The sequence below is a fragment of the Canis aureus genome, chromosome 6, assembly GCF_053574225.1.
Source record: "Canis aureus isolate CA01 chromosome 6, VMU_Caureus_v.1.0, whole genome shotgun sequence".
In the NCBI taxonomy this organism is placed as follows: Eukaryota; Metazoa; Chordata; class Mammalia; order Carnivora; family Canidae; genus Canis; species Canis aureus.
Genome location: NC_135616.1, coordinates 76,484,927 through 76,502,500, shown reverse-complemented (window position 1 = coordinate 76,502,500; position 17,574 = coordinate 76,484,927). Strand labels below are relative to the sequence as shown.

The 17,574-nt window shown below is 35.5% G+C and overlaps 2 protein-coding genes across 24 annotated transcripts in view; one reads left to right on the top strand and one right to left on the bottom strand.

The window, feature by feature from the left end:
• Positions 1 to 17,574, bottom strand: part of NEK7 (NIMA related kinase 7) — a 157,985-nt gene that overhangs the window by 78,113 nt on the left and 62,298 nt on the right. For 7 of the 8 annotated variants that reach the window (XR_013382403.1, XM_077902356.1, XM_077902359.1 and 4 more), the window contains one exon: positions 16,491 to 16,575. Coding sequence is in view for 6 of the 8 variants with exons in the window: in XM_077902356.1 (XP_077758482.1) it covers positions 16,491 to 16,547 (57 nt within the window). In the remaining 2 variants the exon portion in view is untranslated. Of the gene's footprint in view, positions 1 to 14,267; positions 14,393 to 16,490; positions 16,576 to 17,574 lie in introns of those variants that run through there. The other variant, XM_077902363.1, reaches the window with a different exon arrangement.
• Positions 1 to 17,574, top strand: part of LOC144316452 (uncharacterized) — a 58,743-nt gene that overhangs the window by 26,639 nt on the left and 14,530 nt on the right. For 14 of the 16 annotated variants that reach the window (XM_077902375.1, XM_077902378.1, XM_077902374.1 and 11 more), the window contains one exon: positions 2,499 to 2,550. In XM_077902375.1, coding sequence (XP_077758501.1) covers positions 2,499 to 2,550 — 52 coding nt within the window. Of the gene's footprint in view, positions 1 to 2,498; positions 2,551 to 10,979; positions 11,064 to 17,574 lie in introns of those variants that run through there. The other 2 variants (XM_077902380.1, XM_077902371.1) reach the window with 2 other exon arrangements.

The window sequence follows — 17,574 nt, the reverse complement described above, 5'->3', positions numbered from 1 at the left end:
GTAACACTAGATCTTGCTAACAAATTGGGATTCACTTCCTACATGTCAGTCTGTGTTTACCACGTCCTTCATATAAAACTTTTCTTTTTAAAATAAAATTCATTCCCCTCTGCTAGTGACTCTTATTCTCACAGGTGCAGACTCTTTACACAATGATTTCCTAGGACTAAATTAATTTCTTTAATTTGCTTTAAATTTGAAGGCAAGAATACTTAATGAGCAATGAGATAATTCAGGATAACATTATGATGACAATTCTCTCTCGGGAAATTAGAAGAGTCACAGCATGGACTCAATAAACTCTCCAGAGAGAAAATTATATCCTGATAATTCCTAGTGGTATTGTTATCAATGATCTAATATACAAGCCAGTATTAATTACAGTATTTAACATCATTAATAAGGTTTTCATTCATATTACCAATTATGCAAGTTAATAAACTGCTTTATATTTTACATTAATATTATTGGATACCTCCAAAATTTAAGAGTAACAAACTTCAAAATGCCCTTCAAGTTTATTTAGCAATAAAGCTCATGCTATGATCTTGAATATATTACTTATCACCAGACTACTCAAACTAGAATAGTCTTTTAACAATATTTAACACAACTCCATCAAATACTATTTTTTACACACTTCACTGAAAACCACAAAACAGGAAAACACCACGTGTACCAGCAAAGTCTAATGACCCATGCTTTTTTACATTTGAAAAATTATCTCCCTAAAATTTCTTGAAATATTTCAAAGGTAACCAATTCTTGAAGATATTAAGTCTTGGAGATTTGCAACCAGTTTGAACAATATGCCATTAATCATTATAACTGGCTTTTTATCAGAGGAGGAAATTCATTATAGCAAAAGAAAAATGAATGACCAAATAAACTAATTATCTAGTTAAACATTTGTTAAGACCCTGGTATTTGTATCATTTAATCATCATTAGTTATACTACCTAGCATAATAATTAGTATATCTAAATTATGTAACCAAAAATACAATCTTTCTGACCTTATTATGAGCAGAATAGCTGATTAATGACAAAGATACTCCCATCTCTCCCACTCTCCCATGAGCATCACCAGCTATACCTGGTAAAATTAAATACGGGAGGAATACAGAGATAGAGACAGGGAGAAATAGAGGAAAGAGGTCTTCTAACATTTATTCATTTTTCCCACAAGTATTAACAGGGGAGGGGATATAAACAAATGAATACACAATACAAAAACAATAAAAAGTAAACAAACACATAAGAGTATCTAATATTTATTCCACATACTCAAGTGCTATGCAGAGAAATATAATAGAGTGATATATTGAAAAATGAGTGGATGGTTATTTTAGATGGAGTAATTTAGGGATGACCTTACTGAGGAGGTGACATTTACACTGCAATTAAAAGACCACAGGAAAGGAAGCAGCAGAAAGAACATCTTGACATAGTGTCAAAGGAATTGCTGACAAATTGAATATGAGAAGTGAGGGACAGAGAAATCAAGGATAAATCACAGATTTTTGGCTTGAGCATGTAGATGGATCTTGATGCCATTTCCTGGGATAAACAAGATGAAAGGAGAGAGTTTGGGCAGAAGGTAGGCAATAAAAATGTAATAAAGATTATAATATGATATAAGAAGAACCAATGAGTAGAGAAACCCGTAGGCCAAGAAAGCAGTCACTATCATAGTCATGGCTGACATGGTCACCATGACTATCAACTAGTGAGCACTATGTACTGAACAGCATACTGCAGAAAGCTCCATGTCAACTCTATGAAGTAAAAAAAATATTATTCTTCTCATTTATTAATAAGTTTTATAGATGTCAAATAACTCACTCTCCCTCACATAGCTAGAAAGGGAGAGATCCAAGAATTCATCCTAGACCACCTGTCTTCACATCTCCTGCTCTCAACCACCACACTACCCAGCCAGTCCTTCTGTTTCCTTCCAGCAACTCTACAGATAAATGCTGGTGTTCCACAGGATACTATCCTTGGCCTTCTCTTCTTCTTTACTTGTTCACTCTGGGCAATCTAACTCATTGTTTAATCTCAATCATTTATTGGTTCTGGAAGTTTGTGTTGAATTGATTCCAGGTATCCCTCATACCCTCTATTGGACATTCTATCATAACTCTCCTAGAAACTCCTCCTCAATCCCCCCCTTGTTCTCCCTTGATCTACATCCCTTTGATCTATACTTAATGAGATCCAGTCAAGAAAGAAAAAGAAATAATGCATGATTAAGTTTATTTTATATAAATGTGGCTGATAAAAGAGGTACTTATCAAAATTTCTAAATATAAAAAATATTTGCTTTGTGAATAAAGTGAGAAAGTTGAAACATTACCATAGTCATATGAAAAAAATCATAATATTCACATAGTAATGACATAAAGGAAGACAAAATATAAAGATATCCTAAAATGTACTAATTTTTAAACATTTTAATTCCAGTGTACCTAACATACAATGTCATATTCTTTTCAGATGTACAAAACAGTGACTCAACAATTCTATTTTTGCTCCAGGGCTCATTAAAGTAAGTGTACGCTGAATCCCCTTCACCTATTTCACCCATCCCCCCACACTCCTCCCCTCTGATAACCATCTGTTTTTGTTCTATATAGGAAGAGTCTGTTCTTTGGTTCGTCCTCTCCCCCCCGCCTTTGTTTTGTTTCTTATAAATCATGTATGATTGAAATCCTATGGTATCTGCCTTTCTCTGATGGACTTATTTCACTTAGGATTAGACTTTCTAGATCCATCCATGTTGTTGCAAATACCAGGATTTCACTCTTCTTTATGGCTGAATAATATTCCATTATACATATATACCACCTCTTCTTTATTCATTCATCGATCCATGGGCATGTAGATTGCTTCCATAATTTGGTTATTGTAAATAATGCCACAGTAAACAGAAGGGTGCGTGAGTCCCTTTAAATCAGTGTTTTTGCACCCTTTGGGTAAATAGTAATTTGATTACTGGATCATGGGGTAATTCTATTTTTAATTTTTTGAAGAACTTCCATACCATCTTCCATAGTGGCTGCACCAATTTGCATTCCCACCAACATTTCAAAATGATTCCTGTTTCTCCATACCCTTGCCAACTGTTTTTTTTTTTTTAATTTTTGCTATTCTGACAGGTGTGAGGTAGGATCTCATTGTGGTTTTGATTTGCATTTCCCTGATAATGAATGATGTTGAACAACTTTTCATGTGTCTGTTGGCCATCTGTATGTCTTCTCTGAAGAGATATCTGTTCATGTCTTCTGCCCATTTTTTAACTGAATTATTAGTTTTTGGGGAGTTGAGTTATATAAGTTCTTTGTATATTTTGGATACTCTTTATCAGATACGTCATTCGCAAATATTTGTTTCCATTCAGGTAGGCTGTCTTTTAGTTTTGTTTCCCTTGCTGGGCAGAAGCTTTTTATTTTGATGTGATCCCAATAGTTTATTTTTGCTTTTGTTTCCCTTGCCTAAGGAGACATATCTAGAAATGTCACAGAAATTACTACCTGTGCTCTCTTCTAGGATTTTAAGAGCTTCAGGTCTCACATTAAGGCCCTTATTAGTTCATTTTGAGTTTATTTTCATGTTTGGTATAAGAGTATGGGTCCAATTTCATTATTTTGCATGTTGCTGTCCAGTTTTCCCAATGCCATTTGTGGAAGGACTGTCTTTTTCCCATTGCATGTTCTTGCCTCCTTCATCCAAGATTAACATGATATAATTGGGGGTTTATTTTTGGGTTTTCTATTCCTTTGCATCGAACCATGTGTTTGTTTTTATGCCGGTACTATATTGTTTTGATTACTACAGATTTGTAATATAATTTGAAGTCTGGAATTGCGATACCTCCAGTTTTGGGTTTGTTTTTGTTTTCAAGATTCCTTTGTATATTCGAGGTCTTTTATGGTTCATACAAATTTGGGGTTGTTTGTTCTAGTTCTGTAATATTTTGGTATTTTGATAGGGATCGCATTAAATCTGTAGATGTAGCACAGACATTTTGACAATATTTGGTCTTTCAATCCATGAGCATGGTACGTCTTTTCATTTCTTTGTGTTGTCTTCAATTTCTTTCATCAGTGTTTATTAGTTTTCAGAGTACAAATCTTTCACCTCTTTGGTTAAGATTATTCCTAGGTATTTTATTATTTTGAGTGCAACTATAAATAGGACTGTTTTAATTTCTCTTTCCATTGCATTATTAGTGTATAGAAAAGCAAAAGATTTCTGTACATAAATTGTATATCCTACAACATTACTGAATTCGTTTATCAGTTCGAATAGTTTTTTGGTGGTCTTTAGGGTTTTCTATACATTGTATCATGTTATCTCCAAATGGGAAAAGTTTTACTTCTTCCTTACCAATTCTGATGCCTTTAATTCCCTTCTCTTGTCTGACTGCTGTGGCTATGACTTCAGTACCACTTTGAATAAAACTTGTAGGAGTGGACATCCTTGTCTGTTCCTGACCTTAGGGGAAAGCTGTTTTTTGGTCTGTTTGTTGTTTACTTGTTTGTTTACCAGTGAGCATGATGATTTCTCTGCATTGACTGAAATGATCATATGGTTTTTATCCCTTCTCTTATTGATGTGATGTACCACAATGGTTTGCAAATATTGAAGCACGCATGCATCCAAGAATAAATCCTACTTGACAGTGGTTGAATGACTTATTTTAACGTATTGTTTAATGTGGTTTGCTAATATTTTGGTCAAGAAATTTGCATCTGTGCTCCTCAAAAATACTGGCCTGTAACACTCTTTTTTGTTGTGCCTTTATGTGGTTTTGAAATCAGGGTAGTGCTGGCCTCATAGAATGATTTTGGAAGTTTTCCTTTCTCTTTTATTTCTTGGAATAATTTGAGAAGAATAAGTATTAACTCTTCTTTAAATGTTTGGTAGAATTCACTGGTGAAGCTGTTTGGTCCCAGACTTGTGTTTGTTGGGAAGTTTTGATTACTAATTCAATTTCTTTTTGGTAAGCGATCTGTTTAAATTTTCTATTTCCTCCTGTTTCAGTTTTGGTAGGTTATACATTCTAGGAATTTATCCATTTCTTCTAGACTATTCAGTTTGTTGGCATATAATTTTTCATAATATTCTCTTTCAATCCTTTGTATTTCTGTGCTCAGTTGTTATTTTTCTTTTGTTTCTGATTTTCTCTCTCTTTTGCTTTGTTTTGTTTGTTTTTTTAATGAGTCTGGCTAGAGTTTTATCAATTTTGTTGATCTTTTCAAAGAACCAGGCCCTGATTTCATTGAACGGTTCTATTATTTTTTAAGTTTCTACATCATTTCTTTATTATTTCCTTATGTTGGATTTGGGTTTTATTCTTTTTCTAGCTTCTTTAGGTGTAAGGTTAGGTTGTTTGAGATTTTTCTTGCTTCTTGAGGTAGGCATGGAATAGTATAAATTTCCCTCTTAACTGCTTTTGCTACATCCCAAAGATTTTGGGCTGTTGTCCAAATTTCATTTTCATTTGTCTCCATGTATTTTTTTTTTATTTCCTCCTTGATTTTGGTTGACCCATTCATTGTTTCATAGCATGCTTATTTAACCTCCATGTATTTCTGCTCTTTCCAGATTTTCTTATGGTTGATTTCTAGTTTCATTGCACAGTGGTCAGAAGTTTAACTCTGATTTTTTGAAATCGTTGAGACTTCCTTTGTGACCTATTCTAGAGAATGTTCTGTATGGACTTGAAAAAAATGTGTATCCTGCTGTTTTAGGAGAATATTATGAATTTATTTATTGAATCCATCTGGCCCAGTGTGTCAAAGCCAGTTTTCTTGTTGATCTTCTGTTTAGATAATCTTTCCATTGATTTAAGTAGGTTTAAAAGTCCTCTACTATTATCGTATTATTACCAATTAGTTCCTTCATTTTTTTGTATATATATATTTTTTTCTTATTGAAGTTCAATTTGCCAACATACAGTATAACACCCAGTGCTCATCCCATCAAGTGCCCTCTTCAGTGCCTGTCACCCAGTCACCCCATCCCACCTCTCCTTCCACTTCCCCTTGTTCGTTTCCCAATTAGTTCCTTTATATTTGTTATATATTTGGGTGCTCCCATGTTGGGTGCATAAATATTTACAATTGTTATGTCTTCTTGTTGGACTGTTTGATAAACTGTTCTTCTTTGTCTCTGGTTATAGTCTTTGTTTTAAAATCAATTTTGTCTGATAGAAGTTTTGCTACCTCAACTTTCTTTTCACATCAGTTTGCATCATATATATTTCTCTATCCCCTTACTTTCAAATTGCAAGTGTCTTCAGGTCTGAAATGAATCTCTTATGGGCAGCATATAGATGGGTCTTGTTTTTATACTCATTCCATCATCCTACATCTTTTGATTGGACCGTTTAATTTAGTCCATTTACATTCAAAGTAATTATTGATAGGGATATATTAATTTTCATTTTGTTACTGGTTTTTGGTTTTTGTAGATCTTCTCTGTTCTTTTCTTCTCTTGCTCTTTTTTCTCACAAGTTTTCTTTCTTTAGTGATACACTTGAATTCCTTTCTCTTTATTTTTTCATTATCTATATTGATTTTTGATTTGTGGTTACCATTAGGTTTGTAATCTTCTGCACAGAGCAGTCTATCTTAAGTTAATGGTTGTTTTAAGTTTGAAACCATTCCGTATTCTAGGCTGTATCTCCAAGAGCTGTTTATTGTGCTGTCTCTTGAAGGGTGGGGAAATCAGCTTCCTACGCATTCTAGGCTCTCTCAGAGCTGAGCCTACTGATTTTTAAAATTCCAGGCTTTAAGTACTGCTGCTTGAATGGACTCAGTAAATTTGGCCACTCTGACTTTCAATGCCAAATGCTATGGGAGTTATCTTCACCCTGCAGGCTTCCCAGTGTGACAGTCAGTCTATTTCTCACTATGCTCACCCTGACCATGCCTGTGGTTCCCTCCCTCCCACAGGGTTTAGCTTCTCCACTGCATCTCTGCCCTTCCTACCCTCGTCAATGTGGCCTCTTCTACTTAGTTGTTTGTTCTGTCAGTTTGGGTTGTTTTCTGGGTATTTACACTGATATGAGTGCTATCTAGCTGTATCCATGGTACAAGGTAAGTTTAGGGTCCTCTTACTCTGCCATCTTCCCTGGAAGTAACATGACTGAATTCTAACAAATAGAACCTATAATTCAATGTTGCTCTTCAAAACAGGTACCATGGTAGGATATAAACTTACTCCAGGAAGGCTTCTAATACTTCAACTAGGTTTGAAATTCCTTCTTTAGAATTGTAACCTGTTTGTGAACCATATGAAAATTATTGATCTTATTTTAGAAGATAACCCATTTTGGTCAAAAGAAAAAAACCAACAACCAACACTACTTACTTTTTTCACTAAGTAAATACAAATTCTTGGCTCCAAAGTATTTTGGAACACTTCTGCATATCAAATATACCCTCAAAAATGGAATGATTTTCATCACTGTAATTATTAATTATATATTTCAGGCACTGAATGCAGTTCCAAATAAAAGTGGAAAACTATTTTAATTAACGTTGGGCTCATCTTTCCCAAATCACTCTAAACAGATTGCTCAAAGTGAAAGACAGCAAATGAAAGAATCTTTAAAAAAAAAAAAAAAAATATATATATATATATATATATATATATTTATTTATGTATTTATTTATTTATTTTAGGGAGTGGGGGTGGGGAGGAGAGCACAAAGGGGAGGGGCAGAGGGAAAGGAAGAGAGAATCCAAAGCAGACACCATGCTGAGTGCAGAGCCCAATGTGCAGCTCAATCTCACCACCTTGAGATCATGCCCTGAGCCAAAACCAAGAGTCAGACACTTTACCAACTATACCACTCAGGTGTCTCAGATGAAAGAATCTTTACTGTATTCTTATGTTTTTAAATCATCTAACTTCCTCAAAGTATTTCCTTTAAAATTTGAGGAACACTTACCCCTAGGTAGGTAAACATGAACAATCTAAATTCAAAATTAAACCAAACTTCAAATATTTTGAAATTATTTCTCATTACAACATAGTCTTCTAAAATAACTCTGAAGTTACTAAAATCTATAGAATATTAACATAATATAGTTTGATTAATATTTAGCTGGTAAAGAAGTATAAGTTAACTTTCATTTAGAGATTAATTCATTCACCCAACATTACTGAGTAGCAATTATCTACTATCATTGACATAAAACATGGTCCACAAAAGTGAACACTGCATTGCTGATATAACATGTTCTTTTTTTTAAAATTAAAATATAATTGCTGTACAATGTTATGTTAGTTTCAGGTTTATAACATATTAATTCAACAATTCTATACACTACTCAATGCTCACCACAATATGTATAGTCACCATCTGTCACCAACATTATTACAATATTACTGGCTATATTCCGTATCCAGTACTTTTCATCTCTGTGACTTACTTATTTTATATAACTAGAAATTTGTACTTCTTAGTCTCTTCACTTATTTTGTCCATCCCCTCACCTACTTCCCCCTCTGGCAACCACCATTTGTTCTCTGTTTTTAAGAGTTTGTTTTTTGATTGTTTGCTCATTTGTTCTGTTTTTCAGATTCCACATATAAGTGAAATCATATGGTATTTTTCTTTCTCTACTGGACTTATTTCATTTAGCATAATACCCTATAAGCCCATTCACAATGTCATAAATGGCAAGATCACACCCCATCTTCTTTATCCATTCACCTATAAATGAACACTTGGGTTGTTTTCATATGTTGGCTATTATAAATAATGCAATAAACATTGTTTTTTTGCAATATAAATATAGGGATGCATGTATCTTTTCGAAGTATAACCTTATTTATGGGAAGCATATTAGTATATGGAACTACCCAATAATCACTATATTTCTGAGAGTAATTTTTTGTTGTCTTCCAAATTATACACTTCCTATACTGTAACACTTTCCCTAGTATCTCTATCATGAAATGTAGTTTACATAACATTATAATGAGGCTTTATGCTCATTATGTTCCATTAGTGACTAAATATCCTTGAATACCATTACCTAGCTACCTTAGACTTTGAGGTGAAAGCATGGTATAAGCAAGATATGACTGAATCTGAGTCCAAAATAAGAAATGATACAAATCATAGTTGGAGAAATAAAGGTGACCAGAAGATGCAAGACAATACATCATATAAGAAAATGCAGAATTCACCCCAAGAGCAATAGAAAGCAACCCTTTAAGGAGCATAAGATAATGCAATGTACACTTTAAAAGGATAACTCACGCTACAATGTAAAGAATGGACTAGAAATGGTAAAGTGAAAGGTAAAGAGCTCAGTTACAAGTTTCTGCAATAATCTGTAAAAGATGAAAACAATCTAAACTAGAATGGCATAGTCAGGAAATAGAGAATTAGCAGATCAATAGCTTTTTTAGGAAATCAAAAAAAAAAAAAATCAAGAGAACATGGAGATTGCCTAAACATAAGATATTAGATTCCCTTGTTTGTAGTTTGGTAACCAGATGGATAGTGGTAATAATTACAAGCAAAAATCAACCTTGGACAAAATATAATAAATTTCATCTTGAAGACTAGGAGCTTGAGGTACCTATAAAAATATCAAGAGTCATGGTGATTAAGATCAAACTGGCCAGGAAACGTATGAGGAGCTTTCTCTGTGAAAGCTAAAGAATTACTAGCTTGGAGTCAGACAACCTTGGGTCAAATCTCAGCTCTACCACTTCCTAGCTATGTTACCATAGTCAAATCAATTCGTCTGAGCCTCCATCTCTTATTTGTTAAGTGTGAAAAATAATGTTTCATATATTATCTATCAGAAATAAATGAAGCAATGTATTCAAAACGCTTAGCACAAGGTAGTTATATTGTAGGAATTCGATAATCGGTAGGTGCCAATAGTAGCGGCGGTATCACTACCCTGGACAAAAGCAGGATGAAGGTGGTAAGACAGTGAATCAGGTGGTCAAGTTTTCAACTAACATGAGGGGTGATGAGGAGGGCAGAAGATAACAGCTATCAGAAAGATGAAAATTCTTTAGATGGGGAGCAGAAGGCTCAGTATAGCTTGTTTCACCACTTCCTACTCCTCCCCCAAAAAAAGATGTGGTGCTCAGAAAGAGTTACTGTGGATGGAAAAGGCTGCTGTTGCTTGTTCCTGATCCTTATGGTTTATGGCTATTAGAGAACAAGTAGCCTCTACTTGAGAGGGTTATGGGGAAAAAGCAGTGTCCTGGGGGGAAAGGGGTACATTCCAGTTAAAAAAAAAAAAGAAGTAAAAAAAAAAAGCTGACTAAGAAATGAGGGATGTAGGTGGAACCTCATATAATGAAACAGAAATTCTGTAGGTATTTGCACATTTTAATATTCTTATTCAAAAAAGTAGTGCTTCAAAAGAGAAAACTGATTTCATGCCAAGTTTATATTCATTCAACAAATATTTACTGAATGTCTACTCTGTGCCTGGATGCCATTCTAGGGACTAGGGATAAAGGTTATATCTTAGGAGAACAATGACAATGAACAAAATAAAGAATAATAAGGTGATAAATTCTATGAAGAAAAATACGACAGCAATGGCATACTGGGTTGGCGTGAAATTTCAATTTTCATTTAATGATCCCAGAAGTGGTATTTAAATATATACTTGAAGGGATCCCTGGGTGGCGCAGCGGTTTGGCGCCTGCCTTTGGCCCAGGGCGCGATCCTGGAGACCCGGGATCGAATCCCACATCGGGCTCCCGGTGCATGGGGCCTGCTTCTCCCTCTGCCTATGTCTCTGCCTCTCTCTCTCTCTCTCTCTCTCTCTCTCTCTGTGGCTATCATAAATAAATAAAAAAATTTAAAAAATATATATATATATACTTGAAGAAGATGAGTGAGCTGATGAGAAATTACTAGAAGGTTTTAAACAGTCATAATTTGACTATAATGTTATATTTTATATTTAAATTTTGTAGAATTTTGTAATGGCTTCTGTGTTGAGAGGAGTAAAGAGAGGCAAGGGTGGAAGCAGAGACCAAGTAGGAGGCTATCACAGTAAGGTATGTGAAAAACTAAAATAATTTTGACCACAGTGGTAGCAGAGAGTAAGAAGTATTCCAATTCTAAATATTTTTTAAATAATTTTGACCACAGTGGTAACAGAGAGTAAGAAGTATTCCAATTCTAAATATTTTTTAAAGTCAGAGCCTATGGGATCTGTTAACAGGTTAGATGTAAAATGACAGGGATGGGCGGTAGTCTGGAATGTCCCTAAAAATTTTAGCCTAGCAACTGAAAGAATGGACTTCCCACTAATTGTGATAGAGAAGGCTGTAGACAGAACAGTTTTAGGATGAATATTCAGAGGTCAGTTTCAGATATGTTAGAGTTGAGACATGCAAATCTGTTTTCAAGTATGCAAGTGGATACGTGAGTTTGGAATTCAGGACAGAGGTCTGGGTTGAGACATAAATTTGAGAGGCACCAGCATAAGATCATATTTAGAATCCTGAACTGTTAAGAGGTTCAGAAGAGGAGGAGAAATTAGCAAAAGAGGGAACACCAAGACAAGCAAAAAACAAAGTTCTTGGAAGCTAAGCAGGGAACAGGCTTCAAAGAAAAAGTATGATCAACTCTAACAAATGCAGCTGATAGTCAGGAAGATGAGGCCTGAGGACAGACAGCTGGACAGGGCAACAATGGGAAGCACAATCCTGGCAAGAGCAGTTTCAGCAGCATAGTCAGGGAGAAAGCACTACTGGAGTACATTTCAGAGAGTGAAAGGAGAAATGAGACAAAACTACAAATAAATCTTTCTAGGAACTTTGCAATAAAAGGCAGCAGAGAAATAGGTCAATAGCTGTGGAGAAGGAGGACTTCAAACACTGTTTTTTGAGTTGCTTTGGTTTGGTTTGTTGTTTGATGGAAGAAGTAACAGCACAATCGTATATAATGGGAAGGACTCAGTAAAGAAAGCGGAAATAAGCAGGGGATGGAAATGAGATCTGGTGCTCATGGGAGAGCTGGCCTTTGAGAACAACTGGCTCAGTTCATCTGATAACAGAAAAGGCAGATCACATGAGTACAGATTCTGGAAGATATCCATGGCAGGAATCTGTGGGTGATCTCTTCTGATTCAGTTTTTCTTTAAGTAAAGTAGGAAGCAAGGGTGTTAGCTGAGAGTGAGAATGGGGAACAAAGTATTGGGGGCTGAGGAGAGAAAAGATGAAGTAGTCACTGAGGAGCCGGGTGAGCCGGATATGGCTGCTGACACATATAATTAAGGGTTACTTGATGTTCATGGTCATGAACTGAAACTATGGCAAGAGTCTTCTTTCCTTAAAATAGCTGCTGCTCATTCTCCTCTGCCTTTACCAATAAAGTTATTCAATGAATTAAACTGTGAAAAGGAGAATATTACACCTAAAGTTGTAAAAAAAAAAAAAAAAAAACGCCTCAAAATAGAAGCCCTATTCAATGCTGTATGATAGGTACCTTGGCAAAATCAATTTATCATAATAAATTAAATGAGGACTTCACAAAGAAATTCTATAAGCTAAAGAGAGGGACTCCTGGGTGGCTCCACAGACGTTGAGCATCTTCCCATGTTGAGCATCTGCCTTTGGCTCAGGGCGTGATCCTGGAGTCCCCGGATCAAGCCCCACGTCAGACTCTCTGCATGGAGCCCACTTCTCTCTCTGCCTATGTCTCTGCCTTTCTGTATCTCTCTCATGAATAAATAAATAAAATCTTAAAAAAAAAAAAAAAAAGATAAGCTAAGAGGAGAAGGTAATATAGTTACCATGTCTAAAAATCCTACCCACTCAGTAGAGTCCACAGGGGACTGCTTCACTCTGGCCCACAACACACCTTGATCACTAGTCTGACATTCTATGAGGTAAATCTCCTCTCACCTCTCCATACTCCTTCCACAGAGATGCAAAACTAAAGTGGATTGTAGTTTGGGCTGCCATGAAGCTTAAAGGAATGGTCAGTCTACCTTACTGCTTGGATTGGAAAACTGCAAAACCAGATTCTCATATCTTCCAAGCTGTAAAATAAAGACTATTTTTCTACCTGTAGATGTGGGATGCTTTCCCTCCTTAATAGGTAGCCAAAGCATAACAGCAGATATCTACAAATTAACAAATAATAATTATAATCTAAGCCCCGAAGATTATAATTAAAATTATTCCTCCTTCTAATCACCCCCAGAAATTAGATTTGTACCAATTAATAATTGTTTATATTTAAATTTAGGATAAAAATGTGAATGTACCATAGCCCTCTTCAATCAATGACCACTAATTAAAATACTCAAAAAAGTTAGTTATAAATTTCCCTTGTTTCAAATTAGTCTCATAGTAGAAAGTAAACATTTTACTATTTATCTGTCAACATCTTGTACACAGTCTGTATTTTTTTTAAGAAGTTCAGCCCAATCCATTGTTCCACAAATAAGAGTCCTAAAGCAATGAGAATACATAGAATAAAAATCTAGTCAAAATTCCCTTGCAGTATCTTCTAGGCTTTAGTGGAAGGAATCAAAGGAGAGAAGAAGGAAGGAAAAGAAGGTAAGGGAAAAAATGGAAGCTGATAGAACAAATTTTCCCTAAGTTCAAGAGAATGACAGTAATACAAAAACACATTTGAAGAGATACCTAAATCTCACAATCTAAAAAGAGAAAGAAAGAAAGAAAGAAAGAAAGAAAGAAAGAAAGAAAGAAGAAAGAAAGAAAGAAAGAAAGAAAGAAAGACTCCTATACTAAAAATGAGACCAGATATTATGCATCATGGGGTTAGAGTATTCATCTCGGAACAAGGAAAGATATGCCAAGAATATACATCACTCATCATTGTAACAGGGCATAATTGGTATTTGACACTCAGAAAGCTGACTTCCCTGGATTTCTGTTTATGTCCACATCATATTAGCATTACAAAAGTGAAAGAAGTCACTTGGCTAACCATATGTTGCCATATCACCCCGGTTATTCAGGCCAATGGCCTGGAACAAAACAAAAGAAGCTTGTCAACCCCGAGCACACTGTCCTTTCCCAGCCCTTTAAAATAACGCTGCTGAGAGCGGTAACATTCTTCAAAGACTTAATAAGCAGTAACGCCTATAAGCTCTTGTCAGGTAATCTTTCTTTCACTATCTCACACTATCAGTCTGAATGCAGGGATGGGGGGGTGGGGGGGACAAAATCCTTCTCCCTTCCCCCCACCTGCCACAGACAGCTAGGACCTGGGATGACACTTGCCTGCTTCCAACAGGGCGAGAGGTCCACCCACACAGGAGCAGCAGCAGGAGGCACAAGCTAAAGCGAACAGTGTGAAAAGAGATGCAGAACCACGTATATAATCTGGAAATTTATGCTGTGTGGCAGCCTGTGTCTCATAGGAAAACAATGACTTTCATTTTTGCCTCCTACTGCCACTCCGACCTTTCTTGGTTGGTGACTCAGTAGGAGGCAAAAATGAAAGTGCTTTTTTTCTCCCCCCTTTGAAACTTACGGCTGTTCCAAACTGTGGATTTCAAAATCATAACATGAACTGCCTAATTTTCAGAACTGCTTCTTTTACGGTCTTCACTAGAAACAATAGACTGTGAAACAATAGTGTTGGCCTTGATGTGTAAAACTGGCTCTAGGATTCTATCTTAGAATCTATCTATCTTAAGTTTCTATCTATCTGAATACTTAGAAGTTGCTTAATACAATCTCGGGAATTTATGACCAGAGCACAAAACATGGACAGATTTTAAAAAAACAAGCATCTTGAAATTAAACTACTGGACACTGTGTATTAACTAACTGGAATTTAAACCTTACAAATAAAGAAATTAAAGTACTTGCCTTACTTTAAGCTAAAGGGTCTCTTTTCTGAATACAGAGAATTCAGATAAGTATAACAAAGAAAAGCAATGTAAAATTCAGTTAGGTAAAGGGCTAATCTAAACATCTTAATTTGAAGGAGTCCCTGGTTGGCTACAATTACGTATTCTTACTGAGGCCCTGCTCCGCATGAGGAAGGGCAGTACCACAGGGCACCCAAAGTAAGAGACAGTCCTCTTCCTCAAGGAGGGTTTAACCCAATAGAGGTAAGAAAATGTCCACAGAGAACACAAAGGTGTCCGAACTACCAGAAGACATGCAAAGAATGGGTATCATCAGGCTTCCAAGAAAAGATATTACATTCAGAAAATCAGAAATAGCTTCATGATAGAAATGGCATTTTAGGTGGTGCTGGAAAGATGAGCAGGTTTTCAAAAACCGGAGAGAAAAATGAGGGTGCAAACTGAACAAAATCACAGAGGCAGAAAAGGTAGTTTATGTGTATGCAGTACTTTCTGAACTGTGTTTTAGATACCAATCTGGGAGAGGTCAATAGGTGTGCTTAAAAAAAGGGGTCCCACAGTCAAATAAGGGTGAAAAACACTACACCCTAGGTCCTCCTCTTTGAAATTTAAAATGTGCTTCATAATATTAGAATAAGAAAGTCTCTGAGCAAGGATGGTCAAAAAGTAACTGTCAGTACAAGTCCCCCCAAACCTGTATGACTACACAACTCATTTTTTTAAATTTTATTTATTTATTCATGAGAGATACACACACAGAGAGAGAGAGAGGCACAGACATAGGCAGAGGGAGAAGCAGGCTCCATTCCATGCAGGGAGCCTGACGTGGAACTCGATCCCGGGTCTCCAGGACCACACCCGGGACTGAAGGTGGCCCTAAGCCACTGAGCCACGCGGGCTGCCCTACACAACTCATTTGAAAGAACATCCATCAATTCTTCAATTTCAGAATTACTATATAAGCAAAACTGAGGTAAGATAAGCAGAGTAAATTTGAGACTATTACAGAATGCATCAAACAAAAATCAAAAACTGTGGCCTTTATGAATGCCTACAAAAATGAGGTTTTGCCCCTCCATGGGGGTATTTATTATTTCAAAGATATCATTACATATTGAGCTTAATGGCAAGCTTTGTATAAAACATTCTTTTTTCTTCCTTTTGTTACCAAAAAAAACAAGCAACCACCTAACAGAAGAAATATACTACTCGTCAGAGAACATGAGAAAAGTAGCAATAATGCAAGGCGGTTGTGGGTAAGGCAGGATCAGTCAGTCAAAGCAAAGACAGGCAACAAATACACAGTCACCTCCACAAGCTGGGCACAGCCTCACCTGTGTTCTTTTTTTTTTCCGTAAGTCTATTATTAACTCTCAAAGCCTACAGGTCTTTGATTCAATTAAAGCAAAAATCTAAAGTTCCTCTCTTTTTTTTTTTTTAATGTTCATACATGAGAACTAAGTATTCTAAAACACTACTTAAAAATATACACAACTCTAAAACTTGGACATGCATAATTAGCACTTTTTTGGCTTATTTCCCTAAAGGAACTGTAATTTTATTTACACACACACACACACACACACACACACACACACACACACCAGCCTTCATTAGACCAAGTTACCTGGGGTTGGAACTGGGGAACAGGTGGCCCTTGCATTCCTTGTGATTGCTCATCCATTGTCTGAAGCAACTGGAACTTTAGAACTCTGCAAAAACATAAAGTTGAAATGTAAATAATGTCATCATTACCAAGTCTTCTTGCTCATCATATGCCCCAGGCTTATATTCAATTAGGTTTAACCTAGTTTTTCAAAAAGTATCCATTAAGATATCCCATACTCTTATAACTGTCATTTGCTAAATCCAAAGCTCTGTTCAGCTAACACAAATAGTATGCACTCTCTCAACTAAGTCCATTTCTCCATAGTAGTATTATGTCCTTAGAAAATCCTATTTTGTGAGATGAAATTCTCTCCTTTCCATTATACCTTAGAGACCAAACAGGCTTCCACTTCCCCTTGCCAAGATGCGAAGACAATTACCATGATAAGCTTCCCATAAATGTGGTAAATGTTATACACTAAAATGCATCCCACCTTCATATTCTAAAAATGTTAGTACTTTTGTTATGTATATCCAAATATATAAAAAATATATATAATTCTTATTGTAATTTTTAGGTTTAAGCTTAAAAGGCCAGTCTTCCTACAAGGGTGTTTATCTTTTTACACATACATTGCTTGTAATTAAAAATATCCATCCATTAACTCAGTAAACATAAGCTGAAAACTAATTCTGTATCACCAACTGCACAAGGCTCAAGAATTGAAGGACAAACAAGACACAGCTATTGCCCTACCCAACACTTTTTCTCCACAATGTCAAGAGTATTTCTAGGTTCCTTATAAATGTTATTTTGTAACTAAAATATAACTTATGGGTTTAAAAAAAAAAAAACTAGGATCCATTTAAATGGGATTAACAGAGAAACTAAAACACATCCTCATTTCATTATATTCTTTAAAAAGCAGTTAAAAAAATGGATCATTTGTATTATAAATATTTCCTTCCATTCTGTAACTTGTCTTTTTTAAAGCCTTTCTAATGGCATCTTTCAATTAACTAACGAACAGAAATTCATAAATTTAATATAGTCTAATCAATCTTTTCCTTTACAATATCATTGTGTACTATTTAAGAATTAG